Source organism: Gymnoscopelus braueri (assembly GCF_963280865.1).
Source record: "Gymnoscopelus braueri genome assembly, chromosome: 24".
In the NCBI taxonomy this organism is placed as follows: domain Eukaryota; kingdom Metazoa; phylum Chordata; class Actinopteri; order Myctophiformes; family Myctophidae; genus Gymnoscopelus; species Gymnoscopelus braueri.
The window spans coordinates 33,950,350-33,970,060 of record NC_137626.1 but is presented as its reverse complement, the minus strand read 5'-3'; the positions used below and the strand labels follow the sequence as shown (position 1 = coordinate 33,970,060).

Sequence of the window (19,711 nt, the reverse complement as noted above, 5' to 3'; positions counted from 1 at the left end):
ATATCTGTTAATAGCTCATACATTATGCAAGTCCTGGACGGTCCAGCCAGACTAGGCATTGCATCTCTTATTTGGTATTTTGTAACTTATTTCTACCGCTGGAAGATACTCTAGGTTTAGCCCTATATTTAGTATGTGTACTCTTGAAGATTAGACGTGTGTCTCTCCAGTGTCTTTCCTGAGTTATCTCGCACGCACACACACACACACACGCACGCACACGCACACGTACGCGCACGCACACATGCTTAAAACAAAAGCAATAAAAAACTCTTAAAGAGACAGTAACAACCATGTATTGCTGTGCATAGGGTAAAGATAGAAAGATAGAGAGATGGTTCATGGGTTCCACAATATGAAAAAAAAACAGTGTGTGGAGTGTGTATAGCTAATTAACCGTCTCAAGTGAGCACTTCCACCAGGTTAGCCAGAGGTCTGAGGAAAGAGTTCAGCGCCGGCCCCTTGGCCAGCTCATTGAGCAGCAATGTGCCAATTTCACTTCTTAATCAGCTTGCCCTGGTGACACGAGCGCTCTGTTAAGCCATTTAGACCGGGAAAGAATCTGTCATTTTTTTTATTTCTTTGGCTATTCAAAAATAGCAGATCTACAAGCTCATAGGGCGGCACTCGGTGCCGCCCTATGAGCTTGTAGATCTGCTATTTTTGGGGGAAAAAAAGAAAAAGGTGCCAATCTTTTTTTTATCATTGATTTCTTTTTACTCAAATCTTTGCTTTGGGGATTCTACAAATGTCTTCTAAACCCTAAAAGTTTCTTTTTTGAAAAATCGTATGTTGCTATATATATCAGTGGTTCTCAAACGTTTTCATGTCAAGGACCCCCAAAATTATATGTATTTGGCCGCAGACCCCCATCTGAAAATATTTTGTTCCTGGGACCCCCAGAAGCAAAGATTTGAGTTAAAAATGTATATATTCAAAGATTTGCACATATATATATTTTTTTTCAAAAATAGCAGATGTACAATAGCAGAAGTAATAGCAGAAGCTCATAGCGCGGCACTCTGTGCCACGCTATGAGCTTGTACATCTGCTATTTTTTAATAGCCAAAGAAATACAAAAATGACACAGATTCTTCCCCGGTCTAAATGGGTTAAGCAAGTGCTGACAGCTGCGTTGCATTTTGTTCTCATCATAGACTGTAAAAATAATTATGGACTAAGGGCCCGTACACACTGCAGGAGATTGGGTCCGAGATTGCTGTCGCCGACATTTTTTGGCGCTCGCCGACAAAACCTCCCGATCTGACGCAGATCGGCCTTTGATCTGCGAGATAATGCTCGCTCTGTGTGAAAGGTTCCGCGAGACGATGTGGCCGCGATTATCCGCTCTGCGACGGCTTTCCGACCGTTTTCAGATAACTACCATGTTAGATATTCAGCTCTGTCCCAGACAGGAGATCGGACAGTATCATACATTATGAAAGGGTCTGCGAGGAGATCCACGCTACAGCCAATGAGAGCACATTACAGCCACCGTGGCCAGGGGAGCGTCGCTGGATCTGACCACAACAAACAGTCCCTACCGCAATATTACCGTCCAGTCCTGTTATTAAGTTAACATTATAAAACAAAATGAGAGAGTGAGCGAGCCTGGTGGTGGGCTGTTTATTTTAGAGGAATTGTACAGAGAGAGAGAGAGAGAGAGAGAGAGACAGACAGACAGACAGAGAGTGAGAGCAAGAGCGAGCTCTGTGTGTGTGTGTGTGTGTGAGTGTGCAGCATGTGCACGCTGTTATGAACAGCGTTGCCAGATGTTGCGAGAGAAATAAGCAACCAGGTCTATGAAAACAAGCCCAAGAAAAGGCCACTTGAGCACTTTAAACCTATTTACAAATACATTGGATATTTGAAAATAGCCGATCTACAAGCTCACAACGCGTCGCAGCTATTTTCAAATAAAAATCTTGAGAAAATTGTGGAATATTTTCCAAATCCACACAAATCTTGTATGGGGGTCAGTGATGGCACAACATATTTACAGAAGGGGGGTCTGCGGACAAATACATATTATGTGTTGTTTAAACCACTGGTTTAAACAACATTAGGAAACAAGGCCAAATAAGCAACTACACAAATAAGCCCAAAAAATGCACCCCGCAACAACCAATATTTACAAGCAACTCTACAGAAAAACAAGCCCAAAGTCGCTTATAATAAGCGGACATGGCAACGCTGTCACTGACGGCTTCTGCGCACTTGACTGCGAGAGAGGGAGAGAGAGAGAGAGGGAGAGAGAGAGAGAGAGAGAAAGAGCGAGAGAGGGGGAGAGGGAGAGGGAGAGAGGCATATCACGGGATACGTCGATTAAAATGAATTGGAATAAACTCAAATGTATGTATTGGGTCTGACTCTGGAGATAGCATCCTAGTGAACTATCCTACAGTGTGTCAGCCCTTGTCGGGGATCAATCCTGTTGTGAAGACCACAACGATATTATGACAGCCGATTTCAAGAAATAAACTCCTGCAGTGTGTAATGCTTAACGATCAGATGACCCCCCGACCACTTTAAGGTCTTCCAGTCTGTACCTGCCTTAAGGGAGCTAGTTCAGCTGAAAATGGCTACCGCAACCAGTGTGCTATTGGTGTGAAGGGAAGCGAGGGGTGGGTCTTCACTCAGTATAATTCAATCACACCGCAGCTGTCTTTATCATCAATTAAAAACAATAATGGGACCATAATTTACTAAAACTCATAGTGAAAGAAGACTTGAAACTAGCGATTGAAAACATAAAGTATTCATGAAAAGGTTTATTAAGGCAATAAAACCAAGTGTAAAGTCGGGCCAAGTTTCCATTGACTTCAACAGAATGACATTTCTTTTGCAGTCGGCGGAGGGGAATCAGCGCCAGCTGCTGGGCCACTAATGAGAACTGCAGCTTTGTCATTACTTCCCGCATTGCCTTCATTTTCAAGAGCGCCGCCTGGTTCTTATCAAGCTTTGAACTACGAATACTCCTGAGTTCCTCAGACTCTGCTGGCTCTCCACGGGGGAAGGACGCAGTACTTGGGCAGCAAGTGAAACACTCCACTCATTCATTTCAATTGTTTGGAAGCTGAGCTGACGTTTTCCTTGTTTTATAGGCAACACAGGACCTAAACCTTTGGCCTCGCTCTTACTTTAATGGACAGGTACACCAGACCAGAACTTTTTTTGTTGAAGATATTGTTTGTTTAATTGGTCCCCCCCCCCCCCCCCCCCACCAACACATTATTTTCCTTGACTGCTTGATCACTCAGCTGTATCCCCTCAAACCTAATTTATGCTCCGCCGTGCGAACGTGTTGCGCGCTGAGAAAGGACGAGAACAGCAGACCTACAAGCTCACAACGGTCGCATCCGCGACGCGATGTGAGCTGTTCTCTGCGCACAATACCGTTGCGGGGTGGAGTATATATGTCTCGCTAGGAGCGTCTCACCAGCCAACACACAAGAGAAGGTCTGTTGAATGAACAGAAATCAGCGCTCCATAAAACAGGTTTGGATCATGCAGTCTCAATGTTTGTAAACGAGAAACCTGTCTATAAGGAAGTATAAAGTCAGGGGCGGGTCACGCATCTTCATATGACTCTATGGGTATCTTAGTAAACAGCGCCCGCTTGAGACTTTAAAAAAAGGGGGAAAAAAGAGGCTTCTATAAGCAGACCGGCTTGTTATTGCTTGTTTCAACAACGTCCGAGGTCATTAATAGAGGCCCGGTTTTTAATTGAATAGAGGTCACTATTAGAGGAAATACGGTACATACATAAATACATACATACATGCAAGTTGCCGTCACATTTTAAAATGGAAACCGAGCTAATGCTGTTGGTTTCTCCAACAGAATTAAAACAATTTCCCTCCCCTTTTTATGAAATGATGGCAGGGTGATTGTTTGCATGCATGGGTGCCTCCGCATTAGGCTCTATAGCTTGGAGAGGGAGATGAAAGACAGAGGCAGGCAGGCAGGCCTGTGCTGGGAAGAGAGAAGAGATCACAACGTTTGAATCCAAAACGTACAGTAAGTGGGGGGAAGTTAATTAATAATTCCCCCCCCCCCCCTCTCCCCGGCATCCGCGTCTATTATCAAGGTGCCCTTCAGCACGGCACCTAATCCCCCTCTGCGCGCCAGCCGAGATGCTCCAGTTGCCGACGATAAAAGAACGCTGTAGAGCCCACACTGTATGATGACGCTCCGAAGGATGTACAAATGGAACCGATTTCCATTTGTACATCCTTCGGAGTTCGCTTAAGCCATTAAGACCGGGAACGCATCTCAGTGTCATTTTTAGATTCCTTTGACTATTCAAAAAATAGCTGATATACAAGCTGTGTAATGCCGCACTATGAGCTTGTAGATCTGTTTTTTATTTTTATTTGTACAAATCTTTGAATAAATATATTTTTTTGTTTAACTCAAATCTTTGCTTCTGGGAATTCTACAAATGTCTTCTAAATCCTAAAAGTTTTTTTTTGTTTTAACTTATGTTGCTATATCAGTGGTTCTTAAACTTCTTCATGTCAAGGACCACCCAAAATGATATGTATTTGGCCACGGACACCCATCTGAAAATATTTTGTTCTAAGGACCCTGCAGAAGCAAAGATTTGAGTTAAAAATTTATACAAATATTTCAAAGATTTGAACACATTTTCACGATTTAATAAAAAAAAAAGCAGATCTACAAGCTCATAGTGCTTGTAGACTATGAACTTGTAGATCTGCTATTTTTTTATATCCAAAGAAAACTAAAAATGACACAGATGCGTCTTAATGGGTTAATACTAAGGATTTTGCCCGTGCAGGTGTGTGTGTGTGTGTGTGTGTGTGTGTGTGTGTGTGTGTGTGTGTGTGTGTGTGTGTATGGATCTAAAGCAGGGCGTTGCTAAAAATGAAATGCGCACTCAGCAATCCCTTGCCTTTCCACATCGCCGCTGTCGGGTGGAAACCTTGTATGTCCAAAACAGTTACTTTTCAGGAAAACGAAAACTGAACCTGTGTTCCAGGTAATACCTTTCATTGGATCAATATTTATAAAACCCACAGATCCACACACTTCACACATTCCTTGCCAGGTATTAACTAATTCATTAATTCATCCGCCACTGCCAGTACAGTGGATTTTGACGATCCACAGAAGAAGAAATTCAACGCGGATGTAAACAAACGATGTCTCGGTGGAAAGTCTCTCTTCTTTCAATGGAAAAAAAAACAATATGGGAAAAGAAAGATTGTTAGATGTTTAAATCTTCTAACATTGTAGCGGACAGGGTGAAAATGTTTTAGATGACGTCATTTCCGGGTGGATCCTTCTCTCGAAGTCAAGGCATCATTCATAGGTTGGCAAAGAGCGCCCTCTAGCGTAATCACAAAAAACACCAGATGACGTAATATTACGTCATTGGCGGTCAAGCGTTGGGTTTGAGATGACGTAATATAACATCCATGGCAGTCCATGTGTTAACCACTTTCACTTTATTTGTAAAAAAAAAAACAATAGCAGATTCACAAGCTCACAACGCGTCACCATGTGGCTATAATGGCTGTTTTTGCACGACACTCTTGTACAACGAAGTAGGCCATTAATTTATGAAAGAAAACATAAAAAGATGAAATATGGAGATACAAGGTCTCTGCCCGACAAGCGACGAAATGCAACACTTAACAGTCGGTTCAGCTGAGGTTGCTTTGCAGGGTTTATTTTTTTTGTGTTCTGGAAAACACACAGGGCAGAATACCACAGTGGGTTCAAATACTGTATTGACACATCCCTGGTGCAAAAAAAACGCATTGCTTACAGTAATAAAATGCACATCGGTGCTGTTTAGAATACCTCAGCACTGGGACATTGTTGTAGATATTACAGCGCTGTCCTCAGCTGTCCTGATTTATGTCTCAGTGAAAAAGGAAAAAAGGAAAATGTAACAAGTCTGTCCACAGGTTGCTTTTAATTCACCCCCAAAAAATATATTTTTTAAATCAATTAGTCAACCCATGGAGACTGAATGGAGAATTCATGGATGTTTTGTTTTTTTGTCGCATTCTTAAGCCAATAATTTGAATTTGGTAGGAAGCGGTTCCGGTAGGATACACAAAGGAGTCTCCTACCGGAACCGCTGCCGGTCATCAAATTATTGGCTTAGGAATGAAAATAATATCCATGAATTCAAGTCTCCATGGGGTGACTAATCGATAGGAAAAAAGTCATTTTGGGGGTGAACTATCCCTTTAACTCTCTCAGTGCCACGCCCCGAGATATCCCGAGTTTTTCCCGAGTACCCTCCGTGCCAGCACGAGAAATCCCGAGTTTTTACTTTTGACTGTGGTCGCGCTATACTGTTTATTTTTCATGATCACTTTCGCTTCCTGACTCCTTCAGACTCATTGGGTTCCGGTTTCATGACGCAGATTCCGTTTCCGGTTCTAATTTTTTTCCCGCGATCATTTTTGGCCAGAATAGGGAAAGTCAAGTTTTTTTTGGTCTGGGTGACGATCAGTCATCGTAGTCGTGTATCACATCGTAATTTAGCCCGATCAACGATTGTCAAAAATGTCAACATCCGGTTATGACCGGATATGACGTGAGCCTGTTTGGGAGGGGGCGAGTGAGCCAGCGAGGTCATCAATGTGTCGATTTGTTGCTCTCTACTGGTAGAACTGTATTATGGGTTTAAAAACCCAATCAGATCATTTATTTTAATGAAAAATTACAAAATTAAAAAATAAAATAAAAACGCAAATTGCTGGCACTGGGGGAGTACTTTATGAAAATACTCTTGGCACTGAAAGAGTTAAGAAGACGCAGACGGAATGTGGTGTTTTTGGAGTTTGGTTGTTCAACTCAACTTTCTTTCACACCACCAAAAAAACAAACAAACAAACAAAAATATTATTAACACATTCACTGCCAGGTAGTTCAGTCGGTAGAGAGCTCACCTTTTCATCTGAAAAGTTCTGGGTTTGATCCCGGCCACTGTCAACTTAGCGTATATGAGCATTGGATATTGCATATTTATGTTGACATTTTGACTGCGTTTTTTGTATTTGTTTTCTTGTTTCTTTTCCACACGTTTCTTTTCTTTCTCTATTCTAGCTCTTCCATGAAACCGCCAATGTCGGGAGCTCGTGCGAATAAGGATGTGTTGCTTGTTGCTCGGCTGATACCAACAGTAAGCCACTCTGACCTACTTACTTCCTTCATACAAAAAACAGGTGTGTTTGTTTTCCATCTCCCTGGAGTTACCAGACATGACAACACACAGCGTTGTCAACACAGTGTGTGCGTTTTTTTTTCTTCACAAAAACATGACACACACACACACACACACACACACACACTCACACTAACACACGTTCGTATTTCTATACTTGTGAGGACATTAACGGTTTAGGATGGACATTTTATGAATGCCATTATTATATATTTTTTTACCTCAACCCTGAAGCAAACAAAAAAAGAGGTCTGTCACATTGCAGTCCTGTAGATCTGCTATTTTTGGTGCACAACACTTGCACACAACTAAGCATAAATCAGGCATAACTAACCTAAATGTCTAATCCTAACCTATCCCAAACCAGAATATTTTCCTAATTGTAAGCCTAACTCCCCAAATATATATTTCACCATAAAACTTTTTTTTTTATTGTAAGAACCAGGAAAGTTGTCCTTACCAAGTCTATTTCTCAAATTATACCATACTTGTGGGGACATTTGGCCCTCACAAGTACAGTACATACATACACACACACACACACACACACACACACACACACACACACACACACATACGCGCACACACAAGCGCGCACCCACCTCAGGCAGCCGGTGGTGTTCCTCAGCAGCAGGGAGGAGTGGAACTTGAGCTTGTGCTCGTCGCGGTGCGGCGCCGTGCTCCAGCCCGAGTGCGGGATGACCACCGTGTTGCACAGCGTGGTCAGCGCGTCGCGGATGATCGTCATCTTGACCGCGTCGCACGACGACAGGTTCCACAGCACGCCTGGAGAGACATTGTATTGATTGATTGGTTTGTTGAATATTTCATTGACTGTTTAAAAGGTACAGACCAGTGTATTATTTGGCAGCGCACAACAATTCCTTTTTCTCCCCAATTTAGTCGTTATGCCAATTGCTTCCTCCCCATACACATTTCTGTGTGTTGTCACTGCTGTTGTGCTGTTGTGCAGTGACACATATCACCCTCCACCCTTGTGTGGTCCAGGGACTCTCATGGTTCATTGAGGGGGTTCCATTACGGGTCCATTTGGTTCCATTTGTATACTTTCAGAGTTATGGGGGTCCTTCAAATTAAAAAAGTTTGAGAACCATTGTGCGACACTAAATGGAACAGAGCCTTCATTAGAATCATTGGTGACACCTGTAAAGGGAGTAAGGAACAGGCCCAATTTCATTCCAATATGGCTGCTGTGCATATAGCCCTGGTCCAGAGCGTTAGTGAGTTCTCTCTAACGCCCTGCCAGGCACTGGGCTCTGCGCTTGTACAAGGAATTCCACTGCCCTGCGAGGGCTCCAGCAGTAGTGAAAATAAACAAAACCATTTCGCTACACACCTAAACAAAGGCTGTTTTGTGTTGTTGAAAGTCTGTCTCGGAGGTGGGAAGCCTCTCAGCACCCCACCTTCTCTGTATAATACACTTTTTGGCCAGAAAAGAAAATATTTCACCGGAAGGAAAAATCTGGTCAATAGAAAAATTCCATTGACCAGATCTGTAGAGGGCACTAACATTTTTTCCTTCCTGTGAAATATTTTCTTTTCTGTCCAAAAAGTGTATTTTACAGAGCAGGTGGGGTGCTGAGAGGCTTCCCAACTCTTCCCAACTCTAGACTATAGACTTTCAACAACACAAAACAGCCTGTGTAGCGAAATGGTTTTATTTATTTTCACTACTGTGCATAGAGCCTATTCTTTTGAATTCAACATGGATCTACCAGGTGGAATAACACCAGTGTACCAGACGTACCGGTGACTAGCTCGCGGACCTCGTTGTCCGTGGTCTTCCTCAGGAGGCGCAGCAGGGCCGGTACGCCGCCGCAGTTCCTCAGCGCTACCTTGTTCTCGTCGGTGGCCTTGCCGTAGACCAGGTTCCTGAGGGCCCCGCAGGCGCTCTTCTGCACCTCCGTCATCTTGTGGTCCAGCAGGTCCACCAGATGCTGGATGCCGCCCAGGTGAGACACCTGCAAAGGGGGGACAACAGTTCACCCCGAGTAGATTAGCATTAGCATTTTGCGTTCACCGAAACGTCTATTAGAACTGGTTTAGGCATATTCAGGCGGTTGCGTCGGAAGTGCCGTTCACTGCCATTCGGTGGTGGAAAACATACTCAAATATTTTAATTACTTAAAGGTAGGGTAAGTGATATTTTTTGGTTAAAACAAAAAGTATTTTGTTAAAAGGTTAAAGCACTATATTCTGATAGTAATCATTGCTATAGAGTGTTTGTTCAGTAACAGGAGTCTCCCCTTCTCTCCAGCTCTTTAATAAACAGAAAATACATTTTCCGGTAGGTGTAAAAATCTCAGCCAATCAGGAGAAAGTACCCATTTTTAAGCTTACTTTTTATAGTGTTCCAGTTCCAATTTTGCCTGCTCATTTCTTAGTGTCATCACTTCCAATTTCACTTGTTTAATCTATATCCTGATTCAGTTCTCTATCCTGATTGGATAAAATTGGAAATTAAACTGAAACTGAAACAAAAATGCATTTTCTGTCTTATAAAGAGCTGGAGAGACATGGAGACTCCTTTTACTGAACAAACACTCTATAGCAATGAGTACTATCAGAATATAGAGCTATTTAACCAAAGAAAATCACTTACCCTACCTTTAAGTAACATGTATAAAAATAGTATAAGTATACAAATATATGAATACAAATATTTTTTGTATACAAATAAGTATACAAATATATAAATAACAGTATAACATTTTTATTAAGTACCAAAAGTAAAAGTACTCATTATGCAAAATGTCCCATTTCAAGTTTTCAAATGTATACAAATCTTTTGAAAATAGCAGATCTACAAGCTCACAATGCGTCGACGCATTGTGAGCTTGTAGATCTGCTATTTTCAAATGGCCGAAATGTATATAGGGCTGAAGTGGTTACTGTATGTTTTGTAATAATAATCCAAATCTACAAAGTAACTATAGTAACTAAGTTTTCAAATAATTGTAGTGGAGTAAAAGTACAATATTTGCCTCTGAGATGTAGTGGAGTAGAAGTGTTGGAAATTAGAAATACTCAAGTAAAGTACAAATACCCCAAAACTGAACTAAGTCCAGTACTTGAGTACATTTACTTTCCACCACTGCTGCCATTATAAAGTGAGTGATGTCCGACGCATCGGGTTCAACATTGGTGAACCATGACCTGGCAGTGACCGGCACCAACCAATGGGACAGATTCAGTACATGCGCTCGTATTTCAATAAATGTAAACATCTTTTTGAGCAGTCTAATAAAGAATAGCAGTCTAATAAATAAGTATCCTAAATAAAATGAGAAGCATGAAGCAGTTTTTATTAGTTCTAGTTTCGCATACAAACGTGCGCTACAAAAAACTAAACAGCTGTGCTTTTTCCACAAATTGCACCCTTGTTCTACCATATGAATTTGACATTCATATTTATTGATCTAATTCTATTCATATTGATGTGATGCAATGTTTTCATATGTGTCAAAGTGCGTGGTCACAATCTTTTCATATTGCTGCGCATGGATAATGTGTTTATGCTGCACGTGCATATTTCATATCATGTTGCCTGCGTGCAGTCCGCTGTCCTCACTTCTAAAAATAGCACTCGACAAAGAACTAACACATCTGGAAAACCGGCACTTTGTTGGCACTGCCCCCACCATAGAGCTGAGCCCCAGAAGATAACCCTGGGAAATATACTTATGTTAAGACCTGAGGCCGCCGATTTTTGGCTTCTTGTCTTCTAAATCCTAACTGTTGTTTTTTTTTTAAAACCTATGTTGCTATATTAGTGGTTCTCAAACTTGTTCATGTCAAGGACCCCCAAAATGATATGTATTTGGCCGAATATATATATCTCTACTGTTGGGCAGAAACCAGCTAACTCCAAAATGTAACATTTTCAGGAAATGAAAAAAACTAAAGTTAACTCTTACCCTGCCAGAGTTTTTTCAAAAAGTCTGTAGCCTCTGCCAGGGTTTTGACCGATTTTGGTACCTTTTCGCATAGCCACAGAATATTTTTCTCCAGTATGATTGATCCCCAGAAAATTTCTAATCACAGATGAGATTCAGGTGTGGTTTCACAAATGTCAACGAGGTCAATTTGACCTTGTTGTCATGTGTTGTTTGATGTTTGAAAATAGCTCAAAACCAGTAGTTTCAAACCAAAAAACATTGTGAATTGTTTGTCCGTTTCAATTTTAACATTGAAGTGGATGGAGCAGCAAATCTTTGGGAATTGTTATCTCCTTATTCGTTTGGAATATCGAAAAGGTGTCAATCTTAAATAATTAGAGAATCTTTTTAGAATTTTTTTTTTTTTTTTTTTTTTAAAGACGTTTTTAAACGTCTTTGGCAGGCAATAGCTGAAGGCCCAAAGACGTTTATAAACGTCTTTGGCAGTTATAGAGTTAAACGTCTTTGGCAGGCAATAGCTGAAGGCCCAAAGACGTTTATAAACGTCTTTGGCAGTTATAGAGTTAACTGGAGTTAGGAGGTTTTGTTCATCATTGATAAGAACAGCTGAATGGACCTCCAAGCTCACAATGAGGTTGGAGGTCAAAAGGGGTTGGAGCCTGGAGTCAGCAAAACCAGCTAACTCCACCCCCCTTTGGTGGACTCAGCTGGTTTAGCAGAAACTTTGAGGATCCAACGGAGTTAGCTGGTTTTGTCAGAAGCACTTTGTAATACTTTTCATTGGTTCAATATTTTTTTAACCAACACACAGACGTAAAAGGTGTTCAATAGCACCGATTTATGATAAAAAAAATGTAAATCTGAAAAATTGTGTTTCTGCCAGACAGCGACGATATATTTAAGATAAGAGTCAAAGCATGGCTTTTAGAAAATGTTAAATAGCAAAATAGTAGGGTCTCTTATGTTAGCAATGCGATTATATGTATTTATGCTGTAGGTTGTGTAGCTATTGATTGTTTTATTTATAACTGTACTTTCTACATGTACTGTATGTATTTTGTTGCAATGTTGTTTGTCTCAGACCAAGGACCACATCGGAAATAAGTCGCAAGACTTTTATGTGCCTGTCTGTATCCTTGACGTTTGTATCCGATGAACATGATGTAACATGTGTTTTTTCCTGTATAACGTCTAATAAAATCAAATATACGGAAATGCGCACATCTGACGGATCGGCTTGCGTTCAGATGCAAGCCAATCATTGGCTCTCTCACCTCCACCTTGACCCTGTTGTCTCCATAACAGAGGTGCTGGAGGTACGCCGCAGCATTGGCCTGGACGGACGGGAAGTGATGCTGGAGCATGTGGATGACCTCTGGAAGCTCCGGGTCACGCCAAGCAAACTCCCTGAGAGAGAGAGGGGGGGGGGGGGAGAGAGAGAGAGAGAGAGAGAGAGAGAGAGAGAGAGAGAGAGAGAGAGAGAGAGAGAGAGAGAGAGAGAGAGAGAGAGAGAGAGAGAGAGAGAGAGAGACAGACCTATGTTATGTATGTACACAAACCGCCTTCTCAAGGTGTAACTATTTACCAAGTTTGGTAAATAAATAGTTTGTTTGTTAAGGCAGGTACAGACTGCAGGACCTTTAAGTGGTCGGGGGGTCATCTGATCGTTAAGCATTACACACTGCAGGAGTTTATTTCTTGAAATCGGCTGTCATATATCGTTGTGGTTTTCACACTATAGATTGATCCCCGACCAGGGATTACACACTGTAGGATAGTTCACTAGGATGCTATCTCCAGAGTCAGTCCCAATACATACATTTGTGTTTATTCCAATTCATTTTAATCGACGTATCCCGTGATATGCCCCTCGATCTCCCTCTCTCTCTCCCGACCCTCTCCCTCTCTCTCTCTCACTCTCTCGCACGTCAAGTGCGCAGAAGCAGTCAGTGACAGAGTTGCCATGTCCGCTTATTATAAGCTACTTTGGGCTTGTTTTTCTGTAGAGTTGCTTGTAAATATTGGTTGTTGCGGGGTGCGTTTTTTGGGCTTATTTGTGTAGTTGCTTATTTGGCCTTGTTTCCTAATGTTGTTTAAACCAGTGGTTTAAACAACACATAATATGTATTTGTCCGCAGACCCCCCTTCTGAAAATATCATCATACCATCATAGACCCCCATACAAGATTTGTGTGGATTTGGGAAATATTCCACAATTTTCTCAAGATCTTTCTTTGAAAATAGCTGCGACGTGTTGTGAGCTTGTAGATCGTCTATTTTCAAATATCCAATGTATTTGTAAATAGGTTTAAAGTGCTCAAGTGGCCTTTTCTTGGGCTTGTTTTCATAGACCTGGTTGCTTATTTCTCTCGCAACATCTGGCAACGCTGTTCAGACACTCACAAACACACACACACACACACACACACACACACACACACACACACACACACACACACACACACACACACACACACACAGAGCTCGCTCTCTGTCTCTGTCTCTCTCTCTCTCTGTACAATTCCTCTAAAATAAACAGCCCACAGGGCTCGCTCACTCTCTCATTTTGTTTTATAATGTTAACTTAATACAGGACTGGACGGTAATATTGCAGTAGGGACTGTTTGTTGTGGTCAGATCCAGCGACGCTCCCCTAGGCACGGTGGCTGTAATGTGCTCTCATTGGCTGTAGCGTGCATCTCCTCGCAAGGTGGTCGTATCTCCTTTCATACTGTACGATATTGTCTGCTGTCCTGTCTGGGACACATCTGAATATCTAACATGGTAGTTATCTGAAAACGGTCGGAAAGCCGTCGCAGAGCGGATAATCGCGGCCATATCGTCTCGCGGAGCCTTTTACACACAGCGAGCATTAGCTCGCCGATCAAAGGCCGATCTGTGTCAGATCGGGAGGTTTTGTCGGCGAGCGCCAAAAAAGGTCGGCGACAGCAATATCGGACCAAATCTCCTGCAGTGTGTACCTGCCCCTACTCATCTCGCGTGGCCAGACCTACAGTCTTCCTCCACTCCAAATAGAGAACCGAGTATATAGAGATCACTTTTTACTCATAAGGATATCGAAGCATCAACTGACGGTGAAAAAGTACTAATCCAAAGACAGACGTTATCAAATGAGTCACATTATGTATTAGTTATTATTTATACTTTGTGGCAGTGGTTCTCAAAGTGGGGTCCGGGGACCCCCAGGGGTCCTTGAGGGAGTTTCAGGGGGTCCCCAGCTAAATTCTAGATAGTTAGGAACCAAATGGACCCTTATGGATCTGTAACTCTGAGAGTGTACAAATGGATCCAAATGGACCCTGACCCTGATAGAAATGCCATTAAATGGGGGTCCGTAGAATAATGCATGTCAAACTGGGGGTCCTTGAAATTAAAATGGTTGAGAATCACCGCTAGAGCCGTAAAAATCTTCTCTTATGGGGGTCCCTGGCATATCTTTTCAAATGGGAGTCCACGGGCTAATAAGTGTCAAAGTGGGGGTCCTTGACATGAAAAAGTTTGAGAACCACTGCTTTATGGAGGTATGGAGAAACTAATTTGAAACAGTGGCCCTGGCTGCGGCGTGGCTAAACTGTGATTGAGTCATCAGGACCAGAGTCCGCCTGTGGTTTTCTGACTGGGTGCCAAATAACAATGAGATTGAACAATTTATATCTATCAGCTAAATTGGAAGAGAAATGTATTATAATATTTCCTGAGGTACAGTACTGTATGTGTTCTGCACAATATGGAACAAAAACAAACAAAAATAGCCGATCTACAAGCTCACAATGTGTTGTGTTTGCGACGCATTGTGAGCTTGTAGATCTGCTATTTTTGGCTAATGTTCCCCCCAGAATATGGACGCTGGGGTTTAAGTGGTTAAAAATGTGTGTGCGTGTGTGTGAATGTGTGCCCGTGCCTGCGTACCTGGGGTCTTTGTGCATGCTGTCTATGGAGGGTGAGCGTGTGGCCATCCTTTCCACCAGGCCAGAGTGTCTGGAGTAGAGGGGGTCCGCGGCCAGCCCCTGCTGGGAAACCCTGTAGGATTCGGTGTACAGCGCTGCGGAGCTCAGTCCGTAGCTGCTGTTTCTTTGGTACGGCAATGTGCCACAATGGCTGGTGGCCCGCGGAAGCGTTCCTAAACCTGAACACAGGAAGAGTCACAATGCCGACATTAAAGAAACATGTTTGACATCATACAGCAATGTAACTTTTTCACAGTGGTGGAAAAAGTAGTTAAATGTTTCACTTACGTAAAAGTATCAATACTGCAATATAGAAGTGCTCTGTTACAAGTAAAAGTCCTGAATTCAAACTGTACTTGTGTAAAAGTACAAAAGTATTGGTATCAAAAATGTACTTAAAGTACCAAAAGTAAAAGTACTACATTTTTTGAAAATAGCCGATCTACAAGCTCACAACGCGTTGCGATGCGACGCGTTGTGAGCTTGTAGATCGGCTATTTTCAAATACCCTAGGTATAAAATAGGGCTGAAGTGGTTAATGTATGTTTTATAATATAATCATTTATATCTGCTAAGTAACTACTGTAGTAACTAAAGTTTTCAAATAATTGTAGTGGAGTAAAAGTACACTATTTGCCTCTGAGATGTAGTGGAGTAGAAGTAGAAGTATTGAAAATCTGAAATACTCCAGTAAAGTAAAAGTACTTCAAAATTGTACTTAAGTACAGTACTTCGAGTAAATGCACTTAGTTACTTTACACCACTACTTTTTCATAATCACTTGGATCCCAGCATTCATTTTCTGGGAGGAACATTAGCCAAAAAATGTCTGGTTAAAGGAAGTTATTTTGATATAATCTTTCACAGGTATATTTGTCACAATAACCATTCCAGATAATTGCGTTTTTTGACAACTTCTCTCAACACTGTTTTCATTCACGAGTGTCAGCCCCGACAATCACGCCAAAATAAAGCAGGCTCCGGAAATGTCCCATAAATGTATTTATTTATGCGTTTCAAAGTGTTGAAAGCAACAACCACCATATGTTGTTTTTACTTTCCAAAATATCCTCAGTGCCAGTACCCTGCATTCGCTCTGGAGCGATACTTCCGTGGTTTGGTTTCAAACTTAATCCTGGGAATCGCAGTTCTAACAAACACCAAGAGAATTACTAAAATGGATGTTACACAGAATTACTTTAATGCTATTGCTTTTTAGTTTAGTTTTTAGTTTTTGTTTTAAATGTAGTTTCCTGGCCTCAAATTAGGGGACCATACCTGGGGTCCCTTAATCTAAATACGAGGTCTCTTGATGTTCGGAAAGTAACTTAAATGCGTCTAATTCTATTGTAAAGGTTTTCTGAAATGGGGAATAAATATGAGCTGCAAGCAGGTACATTCCTGAGAAATCCAAACAGTGTTTTGCACTTATGACCGTATTAATATTAAGGAAGTGAAACGTTAATAATATCCATGTGGTCTAAGTACAGTTGTCACATGCGTTTTACTGCTGTACGATATGAGGTCACTAAGCTAGAATAGAACTGGAAAAAGTGTATAAATGTTTTTTAGAGGAGAGAGAGAGCTACTGTTTTACTATAAAATTCAGCTGGGTTGTGTTACATTTCTGGAATAAATCATGAATAAGTCATCAATCATGAATAAAGTGTGCAGAACAGTCTTCAGTATTCCAGTAGCAGTGGTAGTCAAACATGTTTATGTCAAGGATCTCCAAGTTGATATTTGGCTAGGGACCCCCCATAAGAGAAGATTCCCCCCCCAAAAAAATGTGCCAATGCAAACATTTTCCCACCTGTCAGCAAGGAGTGTTGGGCGGGAGGAGTAGGACGGAGGCTCTATGTCCTCCCGGTGGGGGCTCCTCACTGACAGGTGAGGAGTCAGTAGGATACAACAGCAGTGACAACACACAGAAATGAGTGTGGGGAGGAAATAATTGGCATAAATTGGGGAGAAAAAGGGGAAAGAAATCCCATCAAGGAACCCCGGAGCGTGCCCAGACCCCCACTTTAGAGAACCACTGAGTTATAGGAACCTTGAACGATGGTGCTGTCTCTGTTGTCCTGTAGAGCCATGGTTCTCAAAGTGGGGTCCGGGGACCCCAAGGGGTCCTTCAGGGAGTTCCTGGGGGTCCTCAGCTAACTGATGGATAGTTAGGAACCAAATGGACCCCAACGGGTGCGTGGCCTAATGCATGTCAAACTGTGGGGTCCTTAAAATTAAAATGGTTGAGAATCACTGCTAGAGACATACAAATCTTCTCTTGTGGGGGTCCCTGGCATATCTTTTCAAATGGGGGTCCGTGGGCTAATATGTGTCAAGTTGGGGGTCCTTGACATTAAAAAGTTTGAGAACCACTGCTGTAGGGGGGTGCTCTGTGTGTGCAGTACCTGCGCTTGTCCTGTAGGGGGTGCTCTGTGTGCAGTACCTGCGCTCGTCCTGTAGAGGGTGCCCTGCGGGTCGTGGGAGGGGCTGTGGTACAGCGGGCTGTGGAAGGAGCGGTCGTCAAACACGGGAGTCATGTGACAGTCGGGGGACAGCGCGGCGTGCAGCTCGGGGTCCAGCTGGCTGGGGTGGCTGGCGTACGAGCTGTGGAGGCCTGGGGACGGGGACGGGGACATGGAAATGGACTTTAGGAACGTCGCCCCATGCAGAGGCGTCATTTCATGAATAAATGAGTTAAATGTACAGGCGCACAGCTCGTCACGCTGCGACGCTTGTACATCCACTATCTTCGCAATTTTTGGGGGAAAAAAAGCAGTGGTGGAAAAAGTACTCAAATGTTTTACTTAAGTCAAAGTATCAACACTGCAATGTAGAAGTACTCTATTACAAGTAAAAGTCCGGAATTCAAAATTTACTTGAGTAAAAGTACAAAAGTATTGGTATCAATCTCATGGATTGAGACGCATACAGCATTGTCAGATTAATTGCAAAAAATAAATCAGAGTGGAGGAAAATATCCATAAAAGAACTGAATGTTAGGTTAAATATTATGTACAAGCGAACATACTCTATGCATGGGAGCTGAGCTTTCACCTCGAGGGACAGAAATGAATGCTGTGTTAATGGCAACGGAAAACAACTTGTTTTCAAAGCGATACAGCTTTGGGCCAGCCAGGCCTTTCTTTGTCAAAACTGGGAGCCCTGCCCATTACAAGGGACTCGTCTCTTAATTAGCAGCAGAAGTCTACTGATCAATATGATTGAGGGCTTTCCTTCTATTTCAAAACAACAAGAACAACTAAAGTCTCTGTATCCCCATGTTGTCAGGGAGAGCAAACATAGAATACTGTGGTTGTACTGGACAGCTACCAGGTATGAATGCGTGTAACTGCAACTGTGTGAGGGCCGGACCACCCAGGCCGTAGGGACCTGCCATGTGCCATCAGCAAGCAGTATGCAGAAGGCGCAGGGGCCTAGGGCAACCAGAAAGGACAGCAAATAATATAATTATCAATACTTATTATATAATATAAATAAATAACAACACATGGCCTTTTGTGAGCAGAGATTATTCGTGAGACAATTAGGACTGTTGGGGGGGGGGATAAAGAAAGAGTAAAGAAAACATCATGGGGCCCTTCTGGCAGACTGGAATGAGCCTTCGGGGCCCCATTATCGCTCTAGGCCATCGATTCCCAAACTTTTCAGCCCGCGACCCCAAAATAATGCGGCCATTGACTCGCCACCCCCACCTAACCCTGGAGGTCATTTTTGCACATAAACTTGCACGTTCGGTGCGCATTTGTAATGTATTAAAATAGTCAAATGTACTATTTGTAATCATTTTTAGATTGTATTTCATCCATTCTGTTGAACAAAAAAAAAAAGGAAAAAAAAATATGTTATGACCCAAAATAATTTCCCGACCCCACTGTCAGTGTCCCGCGACCCCAAGTGGGGTCGCGACCCCAACTTTGGGAACCCCTGCTCTAGGCCCTAGTTACAGTATTTGCCTACTTTTCCTGTTCATAAAACCGCTAGAGATGGGCAATATAATCGATATGGAAATATATCGCGATATCTTATTTCTCAATACTGTATCGATACTCCAGGCCGTAGTATCGCAATATACTTTTGGAGAAAAAAAACTATTTTCCCATAATAATAATGAATTGCATTTATATGGCGCTTTTCTAAGTACTCAAACTTACTCAAAGCGCTTTACAATGGTTCATTCATTCATACAGGGGGGGGGGGGCATTGGGAGGTGGAGCGGCGAACAGTCGACGCCAGCGTCCCCACTTTTCCCACATTCACACACCAATGGTGGCAAGCTAGCGCCGACCGAATCATTGGAGGCAATGTGGGTTCAGTGTCTTGCCCAAGGACACTTCGACATGTGGACAGGAGGTGTTGGGATTCGAACCGCCGACCCACGGATCAATGGACGACCTGCTCTACCTCCTGAGCCACAGCCGCCCTATTTTCCCATGCATAGAAATCAATGGTAGAAGTCCGGTCCTCACACTCCGCTCCTCTAGAAGTCGCTGTACTATAGCTAGTTCGCCTTCCAGTGATTCGTCTCAATATATATCGCAATATATCGCAATATGTATCGCAATATATCATGATACAATCGTATCGTGACT

At 42.5% G+C, this 19,711-nt stretch overlaps 1 protein-coding gene across 1 annotated transcript in view; it reads right to left on the bottom strand.

The window, feature by feature from the left end:
* The window catches only part of LOC308080131 (plakophilin-4-like), a gene marked incomplete at its 3' end in the record, with an annotated part of 48,583 nt that overhangs the window by 14,533 nt on the left and 14,339 nt on the right, over positions 1–19,711 (bottom strand). Inside the window, exons 4-8 of the mRNA XM_080421891.1 lie at positions 17,545–17,715; positions 15,061–15,277; positions 12,405–12,537; positions 8,979–9,192; positions 7,813–7,996 (exon numbers count right to left, since the gene is read on the bottom strand). Coding sequence (XP_080278017.1) covers positions 7,813–7,996; positions 8,979–9,192; positions 12,405–12,537; positions 15,061–15,277; positions 17,545–17,715 — 919 coding nt within the window. The remainder of the gene's footprint in view (positions 1–7,812; positions 7,997–8,978; positions 9,193–12,404; positions 12,538–15,060; positions 15,278–17,544; positions 17,716–19,711) is intronic.